The sequence below is a fragment of the Eumetopias jubatus genome, unplaced genomic scaffold (genome assembly GCF_037043125.1).
Source record: "Eumetopias jubatus isolate StellerSeaLion01/CBP00866 unplaced genomic scaffold, mEumJub1_p1.0 scaffold_8, whole genome shotgun sequence".
In the NCBI taxonomy this organism is placed as follows: domain Eukaryota; kingdom Metazoa; phylum Chordata; class Mammalia; order Carnivora; family Otariidae; genus Eumetopias; species Eumetopias jubatus.
In genome coordinates, this window is record NW_028274814.1 from 9016452 (window position 1) to 9042560 (window position 26109).

The 26109-nt window shown below is 41.2% G+C and overlaps 1 protein-coding gene and 1 pseudogene across 1 annotated transcript in view; one reads left to right on the top strand and one right to left on the bottom strand.

Annotated features, from left to right (window-relative positions):
- Positions 1-4331: 4331 nt before the first annotated feature.
- Positions 4332-5943, bottom strand: LOC114204328 (RNA-binding motif protein, X chromosome-like; annotated as a pseudogene).
- Positions 5944-8622: 2679 nt separating this feature from the next.
- The window catches only part of LOC114203611 (acyl-CoA-binding domain-containing protein 5-like), a 294339-nt gene continuing 276852 nt past the window's right edge, over positions 8623-26109 (top strand). The window contains exons 1-3 of the mRNA XM_088025517.1: positions 8623-9533; positions 9717-9891; positions 12291-14284. Of these exons, the coding sequence (XP_087881643.1) occupies positions 13912-14284 (373 nt within the window). The 5' untranslated portion in view covers positions 8623-9533; positions 9717-9891; positions 12291-13911. The remainder of the gene's footprint in view (positions 9534-9716; positions 9892-12290; positions 14285-26109) is intronic.

The following is a 26109-nucleotide window of genomic DNA, read 5'->3' on the forward strand; positions in this document are numbered from 1 at the left end:
CGCCCTGCTCTGGTCTTTATTTTTAAAACACTGGGCTTTATGGATATTTTAACTAGAATCACAGTTCTGATTTTTAAAATATTTATTTATTTATTTTAGGGGGAGGGGCAGAGGGAGCAGACTCCCCACTGAGCACAGAGCCCCACATGGGGCTCTATCCCAGGCCCCTGAGATCAGGACTTGGGCTGAAATCAGGAGTCGGATGCCCAAGGCACTCCACAGTTCTGATGTTTATGTTGTGTCTCCTCAGAGCAGTTACTAAGTGGATCTCAGTGAATATCAAGGGAAACAAAATTCATATTCAAATGCTTTTCGCTGTTTCTGGAAATTAATTTATTATAGTGTGGATACGGTTTTGATATGAAAACAGAATTTTTCTGTTACAACCAAAAGTCTTGTGACTAAAATATTTCTTGCTTGGTCCTTGCCCTAACCTTTATCAAATTATCCAAAGTATAATCTGCTTTAGATAGTAAGTACACTTCAGTTGGTGCACCTTTAATTTATATTACTGTTTTTTGAAAAGTTGAGTCAATATGCAAATTGAATAATTTTAAATATCAGAGGTTTTGTAAGAAACTTTGAAGCAAAGGGAATTTTTGTAAAGAGAGAAATCATTTTTATCATAAATTTATCTGTTTAGAAAGTTTAATTTTGTTAATTTTTTCACTTCAAGATGGCAGGGCTGGGGGCAGTTTCTGTAGTGGTGAGAGTCTGGAAGCAAGGACATTCTGCATTTATGTAAGCGTAGCTGGGGAAGAGTAGTAGATTTGCAGAGTGGTTTACTTTGAAAGTTATTTTCCTCTTAAGTTTCTCTTCTGGGGCCATAAATTACTCATATATTCTCTACCTGTTGCTCTTATATTAAAGCAGTCTCTATTTTGGCCAGGGACAGAAAGTAGGTAAGTAGGAAAGTAAGTAGCTGGAGCCCGTCACTGCTGGTTTAAAATGCCTCTGCAATCTTATAAACCTCTTAGAGGTTACGAACATGTTTTCTATCTGAAGGAGCGTCTGCTTGCCCCATAGCTAAACTCGGATTTACAACCATGAGACTGGCAGCTAAGTTGATGTTTGACATATGTCTTCACTTTTCTTCAGGTTATTTGATATTAGCAGAGTGGAAACTTTTTCTTACAGGGCAGAGAGTAAATATTTAGTCTAATCCTAAGGCAGGCCATGTGGCATTGCATAATCGAACGGGCCTGGCTGTGTTCCAGTAAAACTTTAGTTAATAAAACAGGTGGTGGGCGGAGGGAGCCGTTTGTCAACTGCTGCTTTGCATTATCTTAGGTATCTTGAAGCCACAGTCCAAGGATGGTAGAAAGAAGACAGAAGGAACCAAGTCCGGAAGTACAGACTTGTTAATTAGTTTGGGTTGGTTGGTTGGTTGGTTTCCAAGGAAAGTTGAGCAACTGTCCTGTGGCAAGAATTGCTCTAAGCACTGGGGTTAAACCGATGATTAAGCAGATGAGGTCTCTTTCCTCACGAAACTTGCACTTCCTAGCTGGTGTGCATCTTTTATGTTCCTCTCCCCCAATATGTGTCAGAAACATGTGATAGCAAGTGGTTTGGTTTTATGCATTTTCCGAAAAGAAGATACAGAGAAAATACTTTTAAGAGTCCAACCTAAAAATTGCTTACCTAAAATAAGACACTCCTGTAATTCTCTTTAAAAAAAAAAAAAAAAAGTGGTTCTCAACCTTGATTCTACATTAGAATCACCCGGGAAGACTTTGAAAACCTCTGTCTTACCGTAGACCAATTAAACCGGAACCAGTGGGGGTTGGACCCAGGCATTGGAATTTTTCATTTCCCAGGAAATTTCACTATGCTTCTGAAGTTGAGAACCATGGCTTTCAAGGAAATGGGTTTCATGTGTGATAAAAATCTTGAAGAAATACCCCTTTACTTAGATGCATTTTTCTAGAGATGAGTCAGTATTTATTAATTTTATTTTATGTAACCCTCTTCAGTAAGAGAACGCATCTAATTTAAATTTCAAGATTTAAATGAGCTTGTGCATGGATATTTTTAATAATGCTGTTTGACTTTCTACTCTTAATACTATTTATACTTTTTAAATTTAGTAATAATTGGTTGTCACCTTTAGGATACTGCTGGTCAAGAGAGGTTCAGAACATTAACTCCCAGCTATTATAGAGGTGCAGAGGGTGTGATATTAGGTAAGGTTTTACTTTACGATACTGCTTTAAAAATGTTGTTTTATTATTGCAATTTCTGATTTTCCTTATCTGTGAAGGTCAGTGAGTTTTTAGTTTTCTTCAGGGGTACCTTTATGTAACTTGAAGTTATATTAGCTTCATTTAATATTAATGAATATTTAAACTTTCAAAGTTTCTTTTCAGTCCTTTGTCTATCAATTAAAAGAGAAAGATCAGATTAATTTATTTGGTTTAAAAGCACATGTTGATGAAGACATAATTGAGGATTAATCCACATGTAATTGGTCTGTCTGACGAGTGTTACCAGAAACTGATCTTCAGTCAGCAGTGCATTAACATTTGCTGTGCGTTTATAAAGAAAGAAGGATGCTAGTTGCTTAGTTGAATCTGTTTTATGAGTCCTAAAAAGTCTAACAAGGCACTTAACATCGTTGATTCATAATCATACAGAATTTAAAAACCAAATGTGGATTCTCATTGTAAGTTGTTGAAAAGTGCTTGTTACCAATATTCCTGGGAAACTTTTAAAAATAAATATTGGTCAATTTTAGGGAAAATTGTCTTTTTATATTATATCATAAATAGTGAGGTTTTAGGTTCATTTCATTAATTTAACAGCAACTCTTATTTTGGTTTAGCATCTTTAAGTTTAGAAAACACCTTTTTTTAAAAAAAAAACATTTTATTTATTTATTTGACAGAGAGCAGGAGAGCACAGGCCGGGGAGCAGCAGAGGGAGAGGGAGAAGCAGGCTCCCTGCTGAGCAGGGAGTCAGAGGTGGGGCTCGATCCCAGGACCTGGGACCATGACCTGCCCCGAAGGCAGTTGCTTAAGCAACTGAGCCACCCAGGCACCCCTAGAAAACACTTTAAATTAATAAGTTCTTTATACGAATAAGCCCTTAATATATTTTAATGCAGTGGGATGGAAGATGAAAGTGATAACAAGGAGACAATCAGGATCTTCTCCGTTAAGTTTACATATTTTTTCAAAGTTGCAAATTCTGGTCCTTGTAAGAAACAAATTAACAGGGTCATAGATGTTTGAATCCATGGAAAAAAGTTTGGTATTTTGCCACAGATTTGGATCTGAATGTTTTCGTTTTTGGATAAATGTCTTTTATTGTTAAGAACGGGAACAGCTGTTGTTTTGCTTAAATTAATTTTCAGTTATCACCCAGGATATAATTTCATTTCTCTCACGGTGTGTCTTAATGAAATTGAAGTGTGTGTATGTATATGTTTATTATTATTTTTTAATACACTTGTTTCTTCCATCTGGCTGAGTAGATACTGATTGTTAAGCATTTGAAGGCTTAGAAACAGACTTGCCTATATAGAAATATTAGCTTGTAGTGACATATCAGAAATATAATGCCATTGCTCTTATTTTTAATGCTTATTTAATAAGTGACCCTTTTTATTTCAGTTTATGATGTCACAAGAAGAGATACCTTTGTCAAATTGGATAATTGGTTAAATGAATTGAAAACATACTGCACGAGAAATGACGTAGTAAACATGCTGGTTGGAAATAAAATTGGTAAGGTAAGAAGTCAGACACTTGGCATTTTGACTGTATTTTGGTAGCTTTTCTTAATCCTTATATTTACCTTTTAGGAAAATCGTGAAGTCGATAGAAACGAAGGCCTGAAATTTGCACGAAAGCATTCCATGTTATGTATAGGTAGGTGTGTGAACATTTATCCTTTCATTAGTAATGAGGAATTTTAAAATGGAGTTTTTGCTACATTTTTCTCTTTATGAACAGTAAAATGTATGTACTTAGTTCATCATTTTCTTGTGCTAACTGTAGAGCCAGGTTCATTTTTCCTTCTGTAAAAAAAAAAAAAAATTGGATCTTTTTTTTTTTTGTTTTGGTCAAACTTTTTATTTAGTATTCTGTAGTTGCTTAACACACACTTAAATGGTCTTATTGGGGGAGGGGAAAGGGGAGGCTCTTGTAGATTCCCAAGGAAATGTCAGAAAGGCAAAATATGGCCAGCATTATCCATTTGCTTTTTTGGGTTTACTGGGTGAATAGCACTTTCCTTACATAAGCATCTGATCTCAGGTTTTTCATACTGAGAACATTGAGATTTCAGTTGAAGACACTCTGAAATCCTAGAGTAGCATACCCCGACCACCCTCTAATAGCTAGCTTGTCTGTATAGGCAGAAGGATTCACCTCTCCATTTTAGATGGCTAGATGTTTGTGGAAGGTCTTAGAATTGCTTTGCCTCATTTACTGGGAAAAATCAGATATAGGAAGTGGCCTTTAGGGACACTTTTAACTTGAAAAATTACAACACTAGTACACAAGTCAAGTCTTAACACATTTAACATTTGCTTATTGAAAGCAATGTCATAAAGTCAAATAAGATTAAACAGGTTTTACTTTTTTTTCCCTCACAAGAACATAAAAATTATGGAAGGGGAACTTAACAGGAAATTTAAAAAAAAAAAGTAACACAATTTTTCCTTTTAGTAGTCCTTGGGTAGTTATGACAGAAAAGGTTCCACTTTTTTGTTTGTTTCTTTGAACAGGGATTTTGGTCCAAAGTTTTGTTTTTAATATCTGCTTCTGACTCCCCCTCTATCAGATTGGCTTCCTCCACGGCCACCACCTCTTGGTGCTCCGCGGCTTGAACTGCTGTAGGAATCACGTGGAGGAGGGTACCCCCTTTCCATAGAAGGGGGAAGCCCTCTTTCTTGTCTGCCAACCCGATCACGACCACTTGAGTAGAGATCACTTCGGCTGCTTGAGTAACTGTCTCGACTTCCACCATATCCGTCACGTGAGCTGCTGTAATCATCATAGCGACTGCTTCCACCATAAGATGGCGGGGGCCCTCGTGTAGGTGGAGCACTACGTGAGTTACCCTAACTCTCATATGAATCTCTGTAGGAACCTCCACTTGGATGATCTGAATAGTCACGATCACGACCATAGCCATCTCTATCACTATAGCCTCTCGATGGGTAGTCATCACGTGAACTGGAATGACCATAATCACGGTAAGTATAATCTCTTGGTGGTGGTGCATAATCTCTTGTATCACGAGAACTTGGGTAATCTCTGCTTGAATAGCTGTCTTTAGTAGAGTATCCATCATCTCTTGGGGACAAATAAACATCTCTACCAGAGGGCAGGGGTTCCCGTCGAGGTGGGCCTCCATAACTATCTCTTCCGCGTGACACAGGAGCTCTTCCTCCCATTCCACTGCTGCTGCGAACTGGTCCTGAAGGGGCAGATCTTTTAGGAGGAGGACCACCACTTCGTGGTGGTGGTCCTCTTTTTTCTGGAAGTGGTCCCCTGGAAGAACTCATGTTAAAATTCATGGAATAGCCACCATCATCCATGTGCCCTCCACGTGAGGGAGTCCCCTGGTTCCTCCACTTCCTCCTCTTCCACCTCTAAGACCTCTTGGAGGGCCTCTGCTTCTTGGAGGTGAAGGTGGTCCACGTCTACCACTTTCAAATGATGGTTTAGTGGCCCGTTCTACTTTGAGGGCTTTTCCATCTAAGGACTTTCCACTCATGTCTCTGGCTGCATCCTTAGCATCTGCTGGGCTCTCAAAGGTGACAAAAGCAAATCCTCTCGGTTTGTTGGTTTCACGATCTTTCATCAATAGAACTTCCACTATTCGTCCATATTTGCCAAATACCGCTTCAAGGGCTTTTTCATTTGTTTCTGTATTGAGGCCACCAATGAAAAGCTTTCCTGGGCGATCTGCTTCAACCATTTTTCCCCCGCTGGTGAGACACGGAGGGGTGACGACGGTTCCAAGCTCCTACGAGCTCGCCGGCAGGGGCTTCGTAGTAGCTCAGCACGAGCGAGTGCCGCCGGTTCCGAGAACGGAATAGGGAAGCCGCTAGCACTACTGCGCAACGAGCAAGAATTGGATCTTATTATGTGAAGTTGTATAGGACACAGATCATTCCTGTCAGAATACAGCGGCATTCGGCAAAGCCAGGCACCCAGTGTGTGTTGTACCTTGCGGGTCCTTGTGCTGGCAGCAGTGGTACCACCTGGGAGTTTGTTAGAAATGCTTCATTTCAGTCCCAACCCACCTTTTCTGAATTAGAATCTGTATTTTTTTTTTTAAAGATTTTATTTATTTACCTGTCAGACAGAGCACAAGCAGGGGGAGCAGCAGGCAGAGGGAGAAGCAGGCTTCCCGCCTGAGCAGGGAGCCCGAGGCGGGACTGGATCCCAGGACCCTGGGACCATGACCTGAGCCGCAGGCAGACGCTTAACTGACTGAGCCACCCAGGCGCCCCTGGAATGTGTATTTTAACAAGATCTTCATGTGACTTGAATGCATATTAATACTTGAGAAGCATGGTAAAATAGGGTTTGGCAGACTATAGCATGGGACCAAATCTGGTTCCACCATTTGTGTTGGAACACAACCTTGCCTGTGCATTTACATGCTGTGCGTGGCTGCTTTTGTGCTTCATGGCAGAGTTCAGTGGTTACAGCAGAAACCATATGGCATTCAAAGCGTAAGATATTTACCATCTGGCCCTTTACAGGAAAAGTTTGTTGACCCCCTGTCTAGAAAAGTGGACAAGCTCTATCACTGTGGAGCTTTTTTAACGTTACAGGTTCCCTGGGCCTTGTCACAGGTCTGAAACTGGGCCTGGAAGACCGTTTCTAAAACCATCCTAGTTGATTCTGATGTGAAGCCAGCTTTAGGAATTACTGGTTTAGCTATTCCACTGTTAGAATCTTTTAGGAATTAGGAAATGGAAATAAAAGAACATCATCTATAGATAGAAGCAGGGTGCTGTAAGTGGAAGGTAATAGGCAGTTTTAGAAAGGAATTGAGTACTACCTTTTCTGTTTACTTGCTGCGTGTCCTTCATTTTGATACATTAGTTCAGTAAACGTTTACTGAACACTGAGACTATAACAAACAGATGAACAAAATGGACAAAGTCCCTGCCCTCATGAAGCTTACATTCTAGTAGAGGAAACAGACTTAAATAAGTAAGTAGTGCTATGAAGGAGAGAGAGTATGATGGCGATGGGAGGTAATTAGGGGAAGTTCTTGGAGGTAGTGCCATTGGAACAAGAATCCATAAAATGAAGATCTAGAGGGAGAACATCTCAGGCTGACAGAATAGCAAATATTTCCTGAGGTAAGAACGAGTTTAGTGTGTTTAAGGGATAGGAAGAAAGCTTGTGGGCTGGGAGCATAGTGTATGTTGGGGGCAAAGGTGGTGACGGTGGGAGGTGAAATTTAAAAGGTCATGTTGGGCCTTGTAGGGTATGGTAAAGAAATGGATTTTATTCCAAGTGTGGAAAGCAGGGGAGTAGTGCTGTGATCTGATATTCTTCTAAAAAGACCTGTTTGTACAGAAAATGGTCCATGAGAAGCAGAAGCAAGAGGCTTGTCATGGCCCAGATGAATAATGCTGGTGCCTTTGACTATGGGAGTGGTTGTGGGTGGCTTCCGGAAGGTTGGCAGATCGAGGAGATATTTGGTTGGTAAAGGTGACAGGCTCTGCTGATAGATTGGGTATTTTTTTTAAGGATTTTATTTTTTTCATTTGACAGAGAGAGAGAACTCAAGCAGGGGGAGTGGGAGAGGGAGAAGCAGGCTTCCTGCCAAGCAGAGAGCCCGATGCGGGGCTCGATCCCAGGACTCTGGGTATTGAGGATAAGGAAAGAGCAATCAGGGGTAACTCTGAGTCTCTGGCATTTAGGATGAAGACATTGGATTTGACAAGATGGAGAATGCTGGTATTTTTTAAAAGAAAAGTTTCAACCAGGCATGCTGGGGTGGCTCAGTCATTAAGCGTCTGCCTTCGGCTCGGGTCGTGATCCCAGGGTCCTGGGATCGAGCCCTGCATCGGGCTCCCTGCTCGGCGGGAAGCCTGCTTCTCCCTCTCCCACTCCCCCTGCTTGTGTTCCCTCTCTCGCTGTGTCTCTCTCTGTTAAATAAATAAATAAAATCTTAAAAAAAAAGAAAGAAAAGTTTCCACGGAGTGGTGAGAACAAAAACCTAGTTAGAGTACAGTTGACCCTTGAACAATGTGGGGGTAGGGGTCCCGACACCCGCCCCCCGCAAGTCGGAAATCTGCGTATAACTTTTGACTCCCCCAAAACTGAACTGCTAATTGTCTATTGCCCTGAAGTCTTACTGATAAAGTCAGTTAACACATGTTCTGTATGTTGTGTGTATTACATACTGTATTCTTATGGTAAAGCTAGAGAAAAGAAAATGTTATTAAAATCATAATAGAAAATACCTTTACGGTACTGTCCTGTGTTTATTGAAAAAAAGCCATGTGTAACTGGAACTGCACAGTTCACACTGGTGTTGTTCAAAGGTCAGTTCGAGTCTGAAGAGAAAATGTGAAATAAGGAAGTGGAAACGGCTTACATAGGTTAAGTTTTGATGACAATTTTGCTTCGAAAGAGAGGGAGAACCCAGGTGGCTTCTAGAAGAGTGTGTGGGCTGGAAGGCAGGGTGGTTGGTTACTTGGTTGGTTAGTAAGATGCACAGTAATTTTGGCAGGCTTTTTAAAGCTGACTGATGTGATCCAGTAGTGAGGGCACATGATTCTTCAGTGAATGAGAAGGGATGGGATCCGAGAAGTAGAAAAGGGGATGCTCCTAGATAGCAGCAGGGACAGTTCATCCACTTTCCCAGGAGCGAAGGCAGAGCCTAAGGTCACAAATGCAGACAGGTTGGTGACTCTCTCGGTGGGATGATCAATGCTCCTGTCAGATCGTTTCTATTTTTCTCAGCATAAAGTTAGGTCATGAGCTGAGATAAAGGAGTTTTGTGATAAAGGAATAAGAGAGTCATCTCAGTGAAAAAGGTCCTTTCTTACGTCCCATCACGTTCCTCAAACCTTAACCTAAGAGGGCAGGGGCCCTGGATCGCAGGGTCTTTTTTTTTTTTTTTCGCCCAGCGGTACCTTTGGGCCCTGGTGCAGATCCAACCCCGCGTCCCCTGCGCGCTTCCCACTGTCCGGCTGCACCGGCACGGACGCGGCGTCCGGCCTGTTCAAAAACCGAGAACCCGATCCATCTCACTTCCCTGCCTGGCCTTCTCCTGTGGCCCTACCCGGGCGACCGACAGCAGCGCGCGTCGTCGCCTCGGACGCGGGGCGGGTGGGTGGAGTCGGCTGAGCGGCCGCAGCGGCGGCGGCAGCTAGTGGGTCCTTTAGTGGCTCTGGGGCGGGGCTGTGGGGAGGGCGCCGACTGACCGACGGACCCCGCCGGGATGGGGAGTGTGGCTGCTCCGCCAGGGTCCTGCGGGTGGGAGAGACGCTCCGCGACCACGGGTGTCCGGAGCCCCTCCGTGTTGTGCTAGAGATGCTCTTCCTCTCGGTGAGTTGTTTTTCTGTCTCGGCGGGCCGGCTCCTCGGCCTAGGTCACGCCCCGGGGAGGAGGAAGGAGCTGGGCCACCTCGATCTGTGTGGCCTGGATAGGGCCGAGCGACGGGGCAGTGACCAGCTGCGTGGGCCTCCTCCCTTTGGGCATGTTGATCCGCGGCTGCGCTCCCTGTTCCAGTTTCATGCAGGCGCCTGGGAAAGCTGGTGCTGCTGCTGCTGCCTGATTCCAGCCGACAGACCTTGGGCCCGGGAGTGGGGCCGGCGCTGGCGGCTGGAGGTGGCCGACCCGAGATCCGTGCACGAAACCAGGTTTGAGGCGGCGGTGAAGGTGATCCAGAGTTTGCCGAAGAATGGTAAGTGCGCTGGGTCCCGGCTGCAGAAGCCTCCCCCCGAGGCCGGAGGCCCCGGTTTCTGAACCTCGCCTCCTTTAGTCTTTCTGCTTGTCGTCTTGCTGATTTAACCTCCTTCGTTTCTGCGTTTAAAAAGGAATGTAATTGGAGGGAAGGTAAAGAGTGTTAATTAATTACCTGCTGATCTTTCAAGATTGTGAGTAGTTTTTATTGCTGAAAACAGAAGTCTTACTTAATGACTGCGGATTAGGATATGTTTAAAAAAAAAACTGGGCTGGGGATGCTTGGTGCCGCATGCTCATGAAGTGTACTATTTAAGCCTTTCAGAAACTTTCGATGTGAAGGGAGGGAAAGGAAAGAATAGCTATACTCACTTGTAAAATGATTTATTTTAATAAATACATATGATTGTGACTTTTTTGTGTGTGCTGTTCTCTTGTTCTAGTATTCTGTTTCTTATTCTTATATCGGGCCTTCCTTGCAGCTTAGGAGAAAAGTCAGTCCAGTTGTTCCTTTGTATTTAATGTGTCATTTCTCAGGCGACTTTCCAAAATTTTTCTCTTTAGCCTTGGCTTTTAGCAATTTGACCGTGATGTGTCCAGGTGTGGTTTTCTTCAAATTTATCCTGTTTAGAGTTTACAGAGCTTTCTGAATTTGTAATTTTATGTGTTTGACCAAAGTTGGGAAGTTTAAAGCCGATATTCAAATATTTTTTTCTGTGGAGAGGCTCGGCAAGGGGAACTTTTATCTTTTACTTCCTATTCTTCTTCATTATATGAATTATTTTTCACAATAAACTTATATTTTTAAAAAAGATTTTATTTATTTATTTGATAGAGAGAGAGGGAACACAAGCAGGAGTGGGAGGGGGAGAAGCAGGGAGCCCCACGTGGGGCTTGATCCCAGGACCCTGGGACCATGACCTGAGCCGCAGGCAGACGCTTAACCGACTGAGCCACCCAGGCGCCCCTGGAATGTGTATTTTAACAAGATCTTCATGTGACTTGAATGCACATTAATACTTGAGAAGCATGGTAAAATAGGGTTTGGCAGACTATAGCATGGGACCAAATCCGGTTCCACCATTTGTGTTGGAACACAACCTTGCCTGTGCATTTACATGCTGTGCGTGGCTGCTTTTGTGCTTCATGGCAGAGTTCAGTGGTTACAGCAGAAACCATATGGCATTCAAAGCGTAAGATATTTACCATCTGGCCCTTTACAGGAAAAGTTTGTTGACCCCCTGTCTAGAAAAGTGGACAAGCTCTATCACTGTGGAGCTTTTTTAACGTTACAGGTTCCCTGGGCCTTGTCACAGGTCTGAAACTGGGCCTGGAAGACCGTTTCTAAAACCATCCTAGTTGATTCTGATGTGAAGCCAGCTTTAGGAATTACTGGTTTAGCTATTCCACTGTTAGAATCTTTTAGGAATTAGGAAATGGAAATAAAAGAACATCATCTATAGATAGAAGCAGGGTGCTGTAAGTGGAAGGTAATAGGCAATTTTAGAAAGGAATTGAGTACTACCTTTTCTGTTTACTTGCTGGGTGTCCTTCATTTTGATACATTAGTTCAGTAAACGTTTACTGAACACTGAGACTATAACAAACAGATGAACAAAATGGACAAAGTCCCTGCCCTCATGAAGCTTACATTCTAGTAGAGGAAACAGACTTAAATAAGTAAGTAGTGCTATGAAGGAGAGAGAGTATGATGGCGATGGGAGGTAATTAGGGGAAGTTCTTGGAGGTAGTGCCATTGGAACAAGAATCCATAAAATGAAGATCTAGAGGGAGAACATCTCAGGCTGACAGAATAGCAAATATTTCCTGAGGTAAGAACGAGTTTAGTGTGTTTAAGGGATAGGAAGAAAGCTTGTGGGCTGGGAGCATAGTGTATGTTGGGGGCAAAGGTGGTGACGGTGGGAGGTGAAATTTAAAAGGTCATGTTGGGCCTTGTAGGGTATGGTAAAGAAATGGATTTTATTCCAAGTGTGGAAAACAGGGGAATAGTGCTGTGATCTGATATTCTTCTAAAAAGACCTGTTTGTACAGAAAATGGTCCATGAGAAGCAGAAGCAAGAGGCTTGTCATGGCCCAGATGAATAATGCTGGTGCCTTTGACTATGGGAGTGGTTATGGGTGGCTTCCAGAAGGTTGGCAGATCGAGGAGATCTTTGGTTGGTAAAGGTGACAGGCTCTGCTGATAGATTGGGTATTTTTTTTAAGGATTTTATTTTTTTCATTTGACAGAGAGAGAGAACTCAAGCAGGGGGAGTGGGAGAGGGAGAAGCAGGCTTCCTGCCAAGCAGAGAGCCCGATGCGGGGCTCATCCCAGGACTCTGGGTATTGAGGATAAGGAAAGAGAGCAATTAGGGGTAACTCTGAGTCTCTGGCATTTAGGATGAAGACATTGGATTTGACAAGATGGAGAATGCTGGTATTTTTTAAAAGAAAAGTTTCAACCAGGCATGCTGGGGTGGCTCAGTCATTAAGCGTCTGCCTTCGGCTCGGGTCGTGATCCCAGGGTCCCGGGATCGAGCCCCGCATCGGGCTCCCTGCTCGGCGGGAAGCCTGCTTCTCCCTCTCCCACTCCCCCTGCTTGTGTTCCCTCTCTCGCTGTGTCTCTCTCTGTTAAATAAATAAATAAAATCTTAAAAAAAAAGAAAGAATAGTTTCCACGGAGTGGTGAGAACAAAAACCTAGTTAGAGTACAGTTGACCCTTGAACAATGTGGGGGTAGGGGTCCTGACACCCGCCCCCCCGCAAGTCGGAAATCTGCGTATAACTTTTGACTCCCCCAAAACTGAACTGCTAATTGCCTATTGCCCTGAAGTCTTACTGATAAAGTCAGTTAACACATGTTCTGTATGTTGTGTGTATTACATACTGTATTCTTATGGTAAAGCTAGAGAAAAGAAAATGTTATTAAAATCATAATAGAAAATACCTTTACGGTACTGTCCTGTGTTTATTGAAAAAAAGCCATGTGTAACTGGAACTGCACAGTTCACACTGGTGTTGTTCAAAGGTCACTTAGAGTCTGAAGAGAAAATGTGAAATAAGGAAGTGGAAATGGCTTACATAGGTTAAGTTTTGATGACAATTTTGCTTTGAAAGAGAGGGAGAACCCAGGTGGCTTCTAGAAGAGTGTGTGGGCTGGAAGGCAGGGTGGTTGGTTACTTGGTTGGTTAGTAAGATGCACAGTAATTTTGGCAGGCTTTTTAAAGCTGACTGATGTGATCCAGTAGTGAGGGCACATGATTCTTCAGTGAATGAGAAGGGATGGGATCCGAGAAGTAGAAAAGGGGATGCTCCTAGATAGCAGCAGGGACAGTTCATCCACTTTCCCAGGAGCGAAGGCAGAGCCTAAGGTCACAAATGCAGACAGGTTGGTGACTCTCTCGGTGGGATGATCAATGCTCCTGTCAGATCGTTTCTATTTTTCTCAGCATAAAGTTAGGTCATGAGCTGAGATAAAGGAGTTTTGTGATAAAGGAATAAGAGAGTCATCTCAGTGAAAAAGGTCCTTTCTTACGTCCCATCACGTTCCTCAAACCTTAACCTAAGAGGGCAGGGGCCCTGGATCGCAGGGTCTTTTTTTTTTTTTTCGCCCAGCGGTACCTTTGGGCCCTGGTGCAGATCCAACCCCGCGTCCCCTGCGCGCTTCCCACTGTCCGGCTGCACCGGCACGGACGCGGCGTCCGGCCTGTTCAAAAACCGAGAACCCGATCCATCTCACTTCCCTGCCTGGCCTTCTCCTGTGGCCCTACCCGGGCGACCGACAGCAGCGCGCGTCGTCGCCTCGGACGCGGGGCGGGTGGGTGGAGTCGGCTGAGCGGCCGCAGCGGCGGCGGCAGCTAGTGGGTCCTTTAGTGGCTCTGGGGCGGGGCTGTGGGGAGGGCGCCGACTGACCGACGGACCCCGCCGGGATGGGGAGTGTGGCTGCTCCGCCAGGGTCCTGCGGGTGGGAGAGACGCTCCGCGACCACGGGTGTCCGGAGCCCCTCCGTGTTGTGCTAGAGATGCTCTTCCTCTCGGTGAGTTGTTTTTCTGTCTCGGCGGGCCGGCTCCTCGGCCTAGGTCACGCCCCGGGGAGGAGGAAGGAGCTGGGCCACCTCGATCTGTGTGGCCTGGATAGGGCCGAGCGACGGGGCAGTGACCAGCTGCGTGGGCCTCCTCCCTTTGGGCATGTTGATCCGCGGCTGCGCTCCCTGTTCCAGTTTCATGCAGGCGCCTGGGAAAGCTGGTGCTGCTGCTGCTGCCTGATTCCAGCCGACAGACCTTGGGCCCGGGAGTGGGGCCGGCGCTGGCGGCTGGAGGTGGCCGACCCGAGATCCGTGCACGAAACCAGGTTTGAGGCGGCGGTGAAGGTGATCCAGAGTTTGCCGAAGAATGGTAAGTGCGCTGGGTCCCGGCTGCAGAAGCCTCCCCCCGAGGCCGGAGGCCCCGGTTTCTGAACCTCGCCTCCTTTAGTCTTTCTGCTTGTCGTCTTGCTGATTTAACCTCCTTCGTTTCTGCGTTTAAAAAGGAATGTAATTGGAGGGAAGGTAAAGAGTGTTAATTAATTACCTGCTGATCTTTCAAGATTGTGAGTAGTTTTTATTGCTGAAAACAGAAGTCTTACTTAATGACTGCGGATTAGGATATGTTTAAAAAAAAAACTGGGCTGGGGATGCTTGGTGCCGCATGCTCATGAAGTGTACTATTTAAGCCTTTCAGAAGCTTTCGATGTGAAGGGAGGGAAAGGAAAGAATAGCTATACTCACTTGTAAAATGATTTATTTTAATAAATACATATGATTGTGACTTTTTTGTGTGTGCTGTTCTCTTGTTCTAGTATTCTGTTTCTTATTCTTATATCGGGCCTTCCTTGCAGCTTAGGAGAAAAGTCAGTCCAGTTGTTCCTTTGTATTTAATGTGTCATTTCTCAGGCGACTTTCCAAAATTTTTCTCTTTAGCCTTGGCTTTTAGCAATTTGACCGTGATGTGTCCAGGTGTGGTTTTCTTCAAATTTATCCTGTTTAGAGTTTACAGAGCTTTCTGAATTTGTAATTTTATGTGTTTGACCAAAGTTGGGAAGTTTAAAGCCGATATTCAAATATTTTTTTCTGTGGAGAGGCTCGGCAAGGGGAACTTTTATCTTTTACTTCCTATTCTTCTTCATTATATGAATTATTTTTCACAATAAACTTATATTTTTAAAAAAGATTTTATTTATTTATTTGATAGAGAGAGAGGGAACACAAGCAGGAGGAGTGGGAGGGGGAGAAGCAGGGAGCCCCACGTGGGGCTTGATCCCAGGACCCTGGGCTCGTGACCTGAGTCGAAGGCAGATGCTTAACGACTGAGCCACCCAGGCGCCCCTAAAATTGTATTTTTTTAAATGATGCCTTTAAGCACTATTACTGTGCCAGAGCATAAAACTCACTGAATACTCACTGAATACACCGTTATCGCAGTATTTAACATGTTTTCTATTTAATCATGAATTGTCTTGGTAACGAATATTCAACACTGTTTAATAAAAATTCATTAATTGGAGATTCAAAAGGTTTTGAAAACAAATATACACAAAATAGTATTCTTTTCGTAATCTCAAACGTCAGACTAGGGGAGGACATAGGAGGGGGTTGTTATTAAGAGAAGAGTGGCCCCTGGGTGGCTTAGTAGCTTAAGGGTCTGCCTTTGGCTCTGGTCATGACCCCAGTCTCCTGGGATAGAGCCCTGCATCAGGGCTCTCATATAATATGTGTGTGACAGATTATACTTTATCGGGTGTCTTACACACAGGATATATACAATACCTTATGTTGATAAGCATCCCAGTAAAATAATACTTTTAAAATCAATTTCTAAGAAAATAAGAACATAGAAAAGCCACTTTATCAAATACCCAAATTCACACCCTAAATTCTTGGGAGTTATGGATGTGAAAATTAAAAAGTGTCACTAAAGTTCAGCAGCTTAAGATTTAGTCAGGATAAATGAAAACCAAATGCTTGCAGAATTCAAACACTTACCTACCTGTACTTGCTTGAAAAAAATAAAAATTTTAATGGAAAAATAAACTTCAATGTAAGGTGATTCATGATGCACATTAAAAGCCAAGCGCTGGAATTCACGGTGCTCGTGTAGAGAAGACTATCTATGGCTGACTCTGGATCAGAGCAATTTTCTAAGGGGCTCCAAATGCATCGACACTCCATCATTAAGAGTTCTGTCCAGAGCCAGCCAATCCCCTGACTCAGATTCTGACTGTAAGCAGCTTGGTAAAAACATAAAAGGGCCACTTACTCCTTCTCTTATGAATTCTTTGATTTTCTCCTAAAAAACAGTATTCATTTTATGTAACTTTATCAGTGATCCCTTGCTACTGCACAACTGCAAAAGAATTTACACACAAAAACATCTGTGCCCAATCCTCTAAGAATCTTCTTCATAAGTGAAAGGAGGAGCCCTTACATTTCTATGAAAATCTTCTGTAAGTACTAATTCATGTAAAGAGAAGAGCTCCATAAGAATACACGTAAGGTTTTACTACAAATCCCCCCTCCTCGACCAAAAAAACCTCTCCCTTTCCAGGAACAGGAGTTGACACATGCCATCTGGCTTAAATGAACAGTAACTGCGCACATGTCTTTAAAGAGTATCAAAATTAATGTGCAGGCTACCCCACTGGTCAGAGGCAAAACATCAGCTCAAGAAGCCTGGAATGAAACTTTCAAAAGCTCTAATTAGAGCTTGTCACAATTAATTCAGAACAGTCACAAGTAAGATGAACAGCACCCTCATATACCAAATGCTTATGAGAACACCTGTCACCAATATGGAAATACATGAGTAATTCTTGGATGATTTCTGGTGATCCACTACAAACACAAATTAGGTAATAAAAATGCACTTTACCAGGTCTTTCTGTATGCCAAAGATTTAAAAAAAAAAAAAGTTTGTGTTTTGGGGTAGAGTGATAAAGGAGTTGATAAAGCCATACCTAGAATCAGGGGCAATTATGACAGTGCTAACATATTCCCAGGAAAATTTAAGTTAAAGTTTCTTCGCAGCTAAACAAACAAAAATCTCCTATTAAACAATCTTGTATTCACCAGGTCTAGATAAATAAATATTATGCCACACCATTTATATAAAAAGTATGAAGGGCGCCTGGATGGCTCAGTCAGGTAAGCATCTGCGTTCGGTTCAGGTCATGATGCCAGGGTCCAGGGATGGAGTCCCACATCGGGCTGCCTGCTCCGCGGGGAGCCTGCTTCTCCCTCTGCCTCTGCCTCTCTCTGTCTCTCATGAATAAAATAAAAATAAAATCTTTTTTAAAAAAGTATGAAATTATTTACATTTTATTCATAATACTTTAAAAACAGAACAAAGCCTGAGAAAATTCAGATGAGGGAAATGGTTCTGACTTGGTGCAGGTACTAAATTAAGGCCACTGTAGACATTACATAGAGAAAACCTGTCATACACACTCTCCAGTTAAATTCTCAAAGTTTTTCAGAGCATAAAGAACTTTTTTTTTCCTAATTACTCCAGACAACATGCTCAAGGGCAGACTGACTTTTTCCTAGCTACCCAAGAAAAGAAACTCACTGTTCCCAAAATGTTGGTGTTTACCTCCCTCTCCCCTTTTACAATTTCCTGTTTTTCATATGTTTCTTGACAGTCTAGTGACGGTCTCTGTCATATGTATCATTAGGTTACTCTTCTGAGATATTAGATCTGAAAGTGACAGAGAACATCCTCAGGAAACAATGCCCACTGGCATCCTACCACCAAAGTCAATACACACAGGTAGCCTGAAAGGGCACCCCAACTGGATCCAGACCCTGCAAGTCCCGGTTTCATCTTTCCTTGGTCCCTCTGGTGAATCTCCTATGCAGACACTGAGTTCTTTAGCTTTCACCTGCTCAAACGGCTTCTTCACCAAGTCTGGTTCTTCTGTTTCGCCAGTGGCTCTTAACTTGCTTTTATAAAAAGGTGGCCACAGTAGGAATCTTTTCAATAAATCTGACTTTGCCAACTTCTTACTAGATTTGATTAAACCATCTGCTCAACCTCCTCATGTGGATGACAAGGAGCTCTTAACAGTTTGAAGCTGAACGTCTTAGAGAAAAACACTCCTGTGTATCTCCTCTACTCTCCTACAACACTGAACACTTCTGTGACCAGATACTCTCTGACTGTCCAGGGACGGCCATCAGTGTCCTACAGTTCAATTCAGTCTGATACAGTCAGATCCCACAGGGTAAGGGCCAACTAATAAGAAGTCCTATAAGACTGCTGCACTCCCATTTCAGATGCCATCCCAAATCCAGGTTGTTACCTGTGCTTGCGACCACCCGGCTATTAATCAAAGGTTCCCACAATCTCCTCCCTTGATTGCATTAATTTGTGGCTCACAGAACTCAGGAAGAGTTGCTCACTAGAGTATCATCTTATTATAAAAGGATATACCCAGGAACAGCCAGATGGAGGAGACAAATAAGGAAAAGTATGGGGGGAAGGGGCACAAAGCTCCCATGCCCTCTCCAAGCATGCCATCCTCCCAGAACTTCCATGTGTTTGCCAAAACCGAACTCTCAGAAACAGTAAATTTAGCATTTTTATGACGGTTTCATTACTCAGGCATGATTGATTAAATCACTGTCCTTCAGTGACTGGACAGAATCTCCCGTCCCTCTTCCCTCTCCCCTCTCCTGAGGTAGGAGAGAGTAGGACTGAAAATCCCAACCCTCTAATCACATGGGTGGTTCTCCAGGCAACCAGCCTCCACCCTTAGAGGCTTTCCAGAAGTCAGAGCGCTAACATAAAGTCGGGTACGGTTGGAAGGGGCTAGTTATGAAAAGCAAAAGACGTCGTCACTGCTTTGATCAGTTAAGCAAGTCAAAGGGTTTTAAAAACTCTCTGCCAGGAGCCAAATATGTATTTCTTATAAATCACAATATCCACAGAAGAACTGCCATTTTAGCTTTTTCTTGTTGTTCGTTTGGGCTTGCACTTTTAATACAATATTTAATTCAGTTTTTTTAAAGTAATCTTTTTTTAGGCATATCTGCTATTTTGTGAGGGGTAGTTCAGTTAAAACTAGACATTATGGTCAATAAAACCTTTAAAACAAGCAGTGAATGGAACATGAAAGTTTACCAAAGATATTATCAACTGTATCATAAAGAGATCCTTGTCAGTGAGAAACCAGAACAAATCAATGGAATCATCTGCCATGTCAGAAGTAAAGGGCAATCAACAGAAACTGACTGAGAACAAAGATGCTAGGATTAGCACACAGGAAATTAAAAACTATTTTAAATGTATAGCACATGTTTAAAAAGTAGACATGAGATTAAAAAGACCCAAATCAAACATCTAGAGATAAAGTGACAATGTCTGAGATGTAAAATACGTGAGATGAGGTTAACAAAAATTAGACATCACAGAAGAAAACGTAAGTGAGTATGAAGACACAATGGGCCCCTGGGTGGCTCAGTCAGCTTAATAGCCGCCTTCAGCTCAGGTCATGGTCCTGGGGTCCTGGGATAGAGCCCATGTCAGGCTGCCAGCTCAGTGGGGAGCCTGCTTCTCCCTCTCTCTCTGCCCCGCCCCCCAGCTTGTACTCTCTCTCACTCTCAAATAAATAAATAAAATCCTTAAAAATAGATAAAAATAAGTAAGTAAAATCAATGAAACAAAACATTGGTTCTATAAGGAAAAATCAAGAAACTGATAAATTCTAGCCAAAGTGATCAAGAGAAACAAAGACAAAAATTACCATTATAAAGAATGAGAAAGATCACATCACTACAGATTATACAGAGGTGAAAAGGTAACTGAGGAAATGTTACAAACAAGTTCATGCCAAAAAATTTGACAATTCAGATGAAATGTCAATTTCCATTAAAGATTAAAAACTATCAGAATTGACTCAAAAAGAAACAGACCACAAACAAAATACCTAAAGAATTTAAACAAAAGGAAATCAAAACATGTCACTGTAAGAAATCAACTAATCCCAAAGGCAGCAGTAATGGAGGAAATAAGTGACAAAAACTCTCTGAGACACACAGAAACACAGAAAACAAACAGCAAAATGTCAGTAGTAAATCCTCCCTTACCAGTAATTATATTAAAGGTGGTGTTGGTGGAATATATATAAAAATAGTACCCAAGTATATAAATAAATCTATAAAAAAGATCCAAGTGTACATGCTGTCTCTTAAGAGACTCATACACCAAAGGACAGATCCCAGTATCTATGAAGCAACCATTCACATAACTGGAGGGACAAATACAGTATTAGTTGGAGATCTTAATGCACCACTTTCAATAATGGATCAAACAACCAGAGAGAGACCAGAGAAATAGGACAGCGGAACAACAGCAAAGACCAGTGAGGCCCCGGAGAACATGCTACCCAACGACTTCAGAACACAGTTCTCTCAAGCGCCTATGAAACATTCTCCAGGACAGACCCTGTGGTGTCTACAAAACAAGTATGAATAAGTTTTAAAAGACTAAACTCATCTGAAGTATTTTTTATCATAACCTAATGAAACTAGAAATCGGTGACAGAAAGAAAACTGGAGAATTCACAAACATGTGCAAATTAAATCACACCCTTTTAAACAACAACTAATGGGCCAAAGAAGAAATCACAAGAAAATTAGAGAATACTTTGAGACAAATAAAAACACAAGACGCCGAAATTTGAGATGTAGCAAAAGCAGTGCTGAGGGAAATTTACAGCTCTAAACACATTATAAGAGAAGAAATATCTCAACTCAATAACCTAATTTTACACCTTAGGGGACTAGAAAAGAAGAGCAAACTAAGGGCTATAAAAGGAAGGAAATAATGACGATCAGAACCAAATTAAAGGACAAAGCGAATTGATACACAATAGAGAAAAATCCATGCCCAAGGCCTGGTTTCTTTCTTTCTTTCTTTCTTCTTAAAGATTGACAAAACTGACAAGCTTTTAACTAGACGAAGGAAAAAGAGAAGATTCCAATTACAAAACACAGATATGAAAGTGGGGACATTACCACTAATTTTACAGACAAAAAAAAAGATTATATACACCAACAAGCTGGATAACCTAGATGAAATGAACGAATTCCTGAAAACACACAATTGACAAAATCGACTTATCAAGAAAAAGAAAATCTGGGGCCCCTGGGTGGCTCAGTCGGTTAAGCGTCTGCCTTCGGCTCAGGTCATGATCCCAGAGTTCCGGGATAGAGCCCCACATTGGGCTCCCCGCTCAGCGGGGTGTCTGCTTCTCTCTCTACCCCTCACCCTGCTTGTGCTCACTCTCTCTCACTCTGCCTCTCTCTCAAATAAATAAAATTTAAAAAAAAATCTGAAGAGACCGTAAGTAATCAAAATCATCCCAAGAAAGAAAAGCCCAGGACCAGATAGCTCCACTGGTAAATTCCACCAAACATTTAAAGAGTTAACACCAACCCTCCTCACTTTTCAAAAAACGGAAGAGAAAGGAACACTTCCAAGCTCATTCTAGGAGGCTAGCACTATTCTGATCCCAGAGCCAGACAAAGATGCTACAAATAAAACTATAGACCAATATCCCAGAGGAATACTGATGCAAAAAATCCCCAGCAAAATACTAGCAAACGTAATTCAGCAGCCTCTTAAAAGGATTATACACCATGATAAAGTGAGTTTTACCTCCATAATACGAGATTGGTGGAATATGAGCAATCACTCAAAATAATATATCCCATTAAAGAATGAATGGGGGGAAAAACACATGATCATCTCAATTCATGCAGAAAAAGTATTTGACAAATCTCAGCATCCTTTTATGATAAAAAACGCTCAACAAACTAGGAACAGAAGAAAATCTGATGTTTCCTCAAAAAGCTGAAAATACAATTAGCGTATTAGGCAGCAATTCCACTCTTAGTATATACCCAAAAGCAGTGACAGCAGAAACTCAAACAGATATTTGCACAACAATGTTGACGGCAGTATTACAACAGAAGGCTGAAGCAACTCAAGTGCTCGATGAACAGATAAACAAAATGTGGTTTATACATATCATGGAACATTATTCAGTCATAAAATGGGATGAAATTCTGAGATATGCTACAACATGTATGAACCTTGATCACATTAAGCTAAGTGAAAGAAGCTACTCACAAAAGGGCAAATACTGTGTGAATCCACCTAGGAGGTATCTAAAACAGGCAAATTCATAAAAACAGAAGACAGAAGAAAGGTTACCACAGGCTGAGGGGAAAGTGGAGTGAAAGCTATTGTTTAATTGGTACAGAGTTCCTCTTTGAGGTGATGAAAAAGTTCTGAAAACAGATAGTGGTGATGGCTGCAAAACAATGCAAACGTACTTATTGCCCCTGAGCTGTAAACTTAAAAATGGTTAACATGGTCAATTTTATGTTTACTTTACCATGATTTAAAAATAAATAGATAACTGGAGAGTCCTGCATCTATTAAAGAAATTGAATCTACGGTTAAAAACCTTTCCATGAAAAGAATTCCAGGCCCAGAGTGAATTCTACTGAACATTTAAATAATAATCCATTCTAAACAAACTCCTCCAGGAACGTGAAGAAGAGTGAATACTTTCTTAGTCACTCTATGAGTTATACATTACCCTGATACCAAAACCAAAGACATTATAATTAAAAGCTACAGACTAATATCCTTCATGATGACATATGAAAATCCTAAACAAAATTTTAGCGTAACTAATAAAAATATGTATAAGACAACAACACATCACAACCAAGTGGGGTTATCCTAAACAATGAAAAAAATCAATGGGGAAAGGAATGATGATTAACATAACAATAAAAAATTTAGAGCAAAAAAAGATCAATGGGGACTTTATTATATGATCATCAACAAATGCAGGAAGTGCACTTAACGAAATCCAACATGCATTCCTGACAAAACCTCTCAGCAAATCAGAAACAGAAGGGAAATTCCTCAGCCTGCTAAAGGGCATCTGTGAAAAACATACAGCTAACAACACACTTAATGGTAAAAAACTGAGTATTTTTCCCCTTCATGCCAGGAACAAAAGATGGATATCAGGCTCTTCACCTTTTTTAAGATTTCTTTTTTTTTTCTTTAAGCCAGGGCAATAAGACAAGAAATTAAAAGAACCCAGATTGGAAAGAAAAAATGTAGAAATTCAATGGAATCTACAAGATTTAAAAAAAAAAAAAAAGCTCGCAGAACTACTTAGCAAGTTTAGCAAGGTTGGCGGATACAAACTAAACGTTTAAAAGATCTATTGTATTTCTAAATATCAGCAATAAACAAAGGATTCTTCTCTTGAAATAACATTTTTTAATAAAAATCTATTGACTATTTAGGGCTAAATCTGACAAAAGATGTAAAAGACATGTAACCACTCTGAAAGAAATTTTGAAAGACCTAAATGAATGGAGACACATAATTTGTTCTGTGATCGTTAAGACCCAATATTGTTAAAAGGTCAGTTCTCCCCAAATTGATCTATATAGAGTCAATGCAACCCCTATAAAAATCCTAGCAGGCTTTTATTTTTAAATCAACAAACGGATTCTAAAATTCATCGGGAAACAGAAAAACATTAGAGCCAAAATAATTTTGAAAAAAGTAACAAAATAGGTAGACTAACAATATATGACTTCCAGGCCTACTATAAAGCTATAGAAATCAAGGGTGCCTGGGTGGCTCAGTTGGTTAAGCGACTGCCTTCAGCTCAGGTCATGATCCTGGAGTCCTTGGATCGAATCCCGCATCAGGCTCCCTGCTCAGCAGGGAGTCTGCTTCTCCCTCTGACCCTACCCCTCTCATGTGCTCTCTCTCTCTCTCAAATAAATACAATCTTAAAAAAAAAAAGCTATAGAAATCAAGACAGTGAAGCATCCTGACATAAGAGACCAATAGATTAATGGGCTAGAAGAGAATCCAGAAATAGACTTACCATATATAAACAACTAAGTTTTTACAAAGGTGCAAAAGCTATGCACTACAGAAAGGACAGTCTTTTCAACAAATAGTTTTAGAATATATAAGAGAAAAAAAAAAGAAAGGAAAAGAACAGAACTTCGATTCATATGCTTCATACTGTGTCCAAAAATTAATTCAAAATGAATCACAGACCTAATGTAACACATGAAACCATACAACTTCTAGAGGAAAACATTAAGAAAAATCACTGCAACCCTTTGTTAAGCAAAAGATATAACACTGAAACCATCATTAATATGAAAAAATTGGTATACCGGATTTCATCAAAATAAAAAACTTCTGCTTTTAGAAATAAACTGTTAAGAGAATGACAAGAGGAGCCACAGTCTAAGAAAATATCAGCAAAGCATATATCACGTAATAAGGGGTTCATATGCAGAATATACAAAGAACTCTCAAAATTCAACAAGAAAAAACAAAAAATGAACAGAAGATTTATACACTTCACTCACACACACTCAAAATACAGCTCAACGGACAGCAAATAAGACACTCAACATCACTGGTCATTAGACAATGCAAATTAAACCACAATGAGACTACCAACACATACATACCTATTGGAACGGTTAATATTTTAAAGTCTGATTGTGCTAAGTATAACAGGTGAGGATGTGGAAACAGGAACTTTTATATACTGTTAGTGGAAATGTAAAATGATACGATCACTTTATTAAAACATGGATGGAATAGTTTCCAAACTTAAACATGCATTTACCATATGATCCAGCAATCCTATTACTGGGTATTTACTCTAAAGAAATAAAAATTAATATTCATATAAAATCCTGTACCTAAATTGTTTATACAGGTCTATTCATAACCACCAAGAACTGGAAACAATCCAATGTCCTGTAATAAGTGGATGGAAAAATCAACTCTGAAACATCCACACACAATGGAATACAACCCAGCAGTAACAAGAAACAAACTACTGGCATGCAAGAGCTTGGATACAGCTCAAAGGCATTATGCTAAGTGAAAAAAAGTCTGAAAACTTTACATGATATATTCCATTTATAGGACATTCTCAAAAAGATAAAATTATAGTGCTGAAGACTGACCAGTGGCTGCCAGAGGCTAGAGGCCGGGGAAGAGTATGACTAAAAAGACACTAGTTTTTTAGAAGGATGGAACTGCTTAATATCCTTACTGTGGTAATAATTAAATGACTGTATACATTTGTATAATACCTGTTAAAATTCAAAAAACTGTATACCAAAATGAGGGCAATTTGTATAGTAATTAAAAAAAAAACCACACTACCTACTCATATGCTAGGAATATAACAGATCAAAAATATTTTCTAAAAGAATAAATTACCAGAGAACATGTAGTATAAAATTTCTGCTTCTTTCTGATTTACGATTTACTTTGCTACTAAGTCCAAGACCGATTTTGTAAAACTGTTCCATGGGCTTTTGAAGTAATGAGTTCTTCCCTCAAAAGATTTATTGATTGGGTGCCTCGAATGGCCCAGTCGGTTAAGCGACCAACTCTTGGTTTCGGCTCAGGTCATGATCTCAGAGTCATGGGATTCGAGCCTTGCGTTAGACTCCGCACTCAGCACAGAGTCCGCTTAAGACTCTCTCTCCCTCTCCCTCTGCCCTTCCCACCCCCCTACCCCGCCCTACCCCCGGGATCTCTCTCAATGAAATAAATCAATCTTGTTCATTGAGGGGCACCTGACTGGCTCTGTCAGTAGAACATGCAACTCCTGATCTTGGGATGGCAAGTTCAAGCCCCAACGTGGGTGTAGGGATTATTTAAAATTAAAAAAAAAAAAAAATTGTTGATTGTGTTATTCTATTTCCCTATGGTCTCATTTGTGATTTCTGGATCTATTTAATTATGAAAGAGATACAACAAATCTCGTAATATAACTGTATCTTCATCAAATTCTCTTGTGTTTTGAACAGGTTTTGCTCTGAAATATACCATCTATATTTGGTGCCTACTTGTTATGACTGTTACAGCTACTTTGTTAATTAATTGGGCCTTTCATTATTACATACTATCTTATTTCATTATATCCAGTGCATTAACCTTAAATTCTACTTTAAATTACATTATATTACCACCTCCGCTTTTATACTGTTTGCATTTGCCTGGCCCATCCCTTTATTTTCAACCTTTCATTATGTGTTTTGAAGTACTCCTCAATTCCATCTGACAATATGAGTTAGTAGAATTGGACCTATTCACAT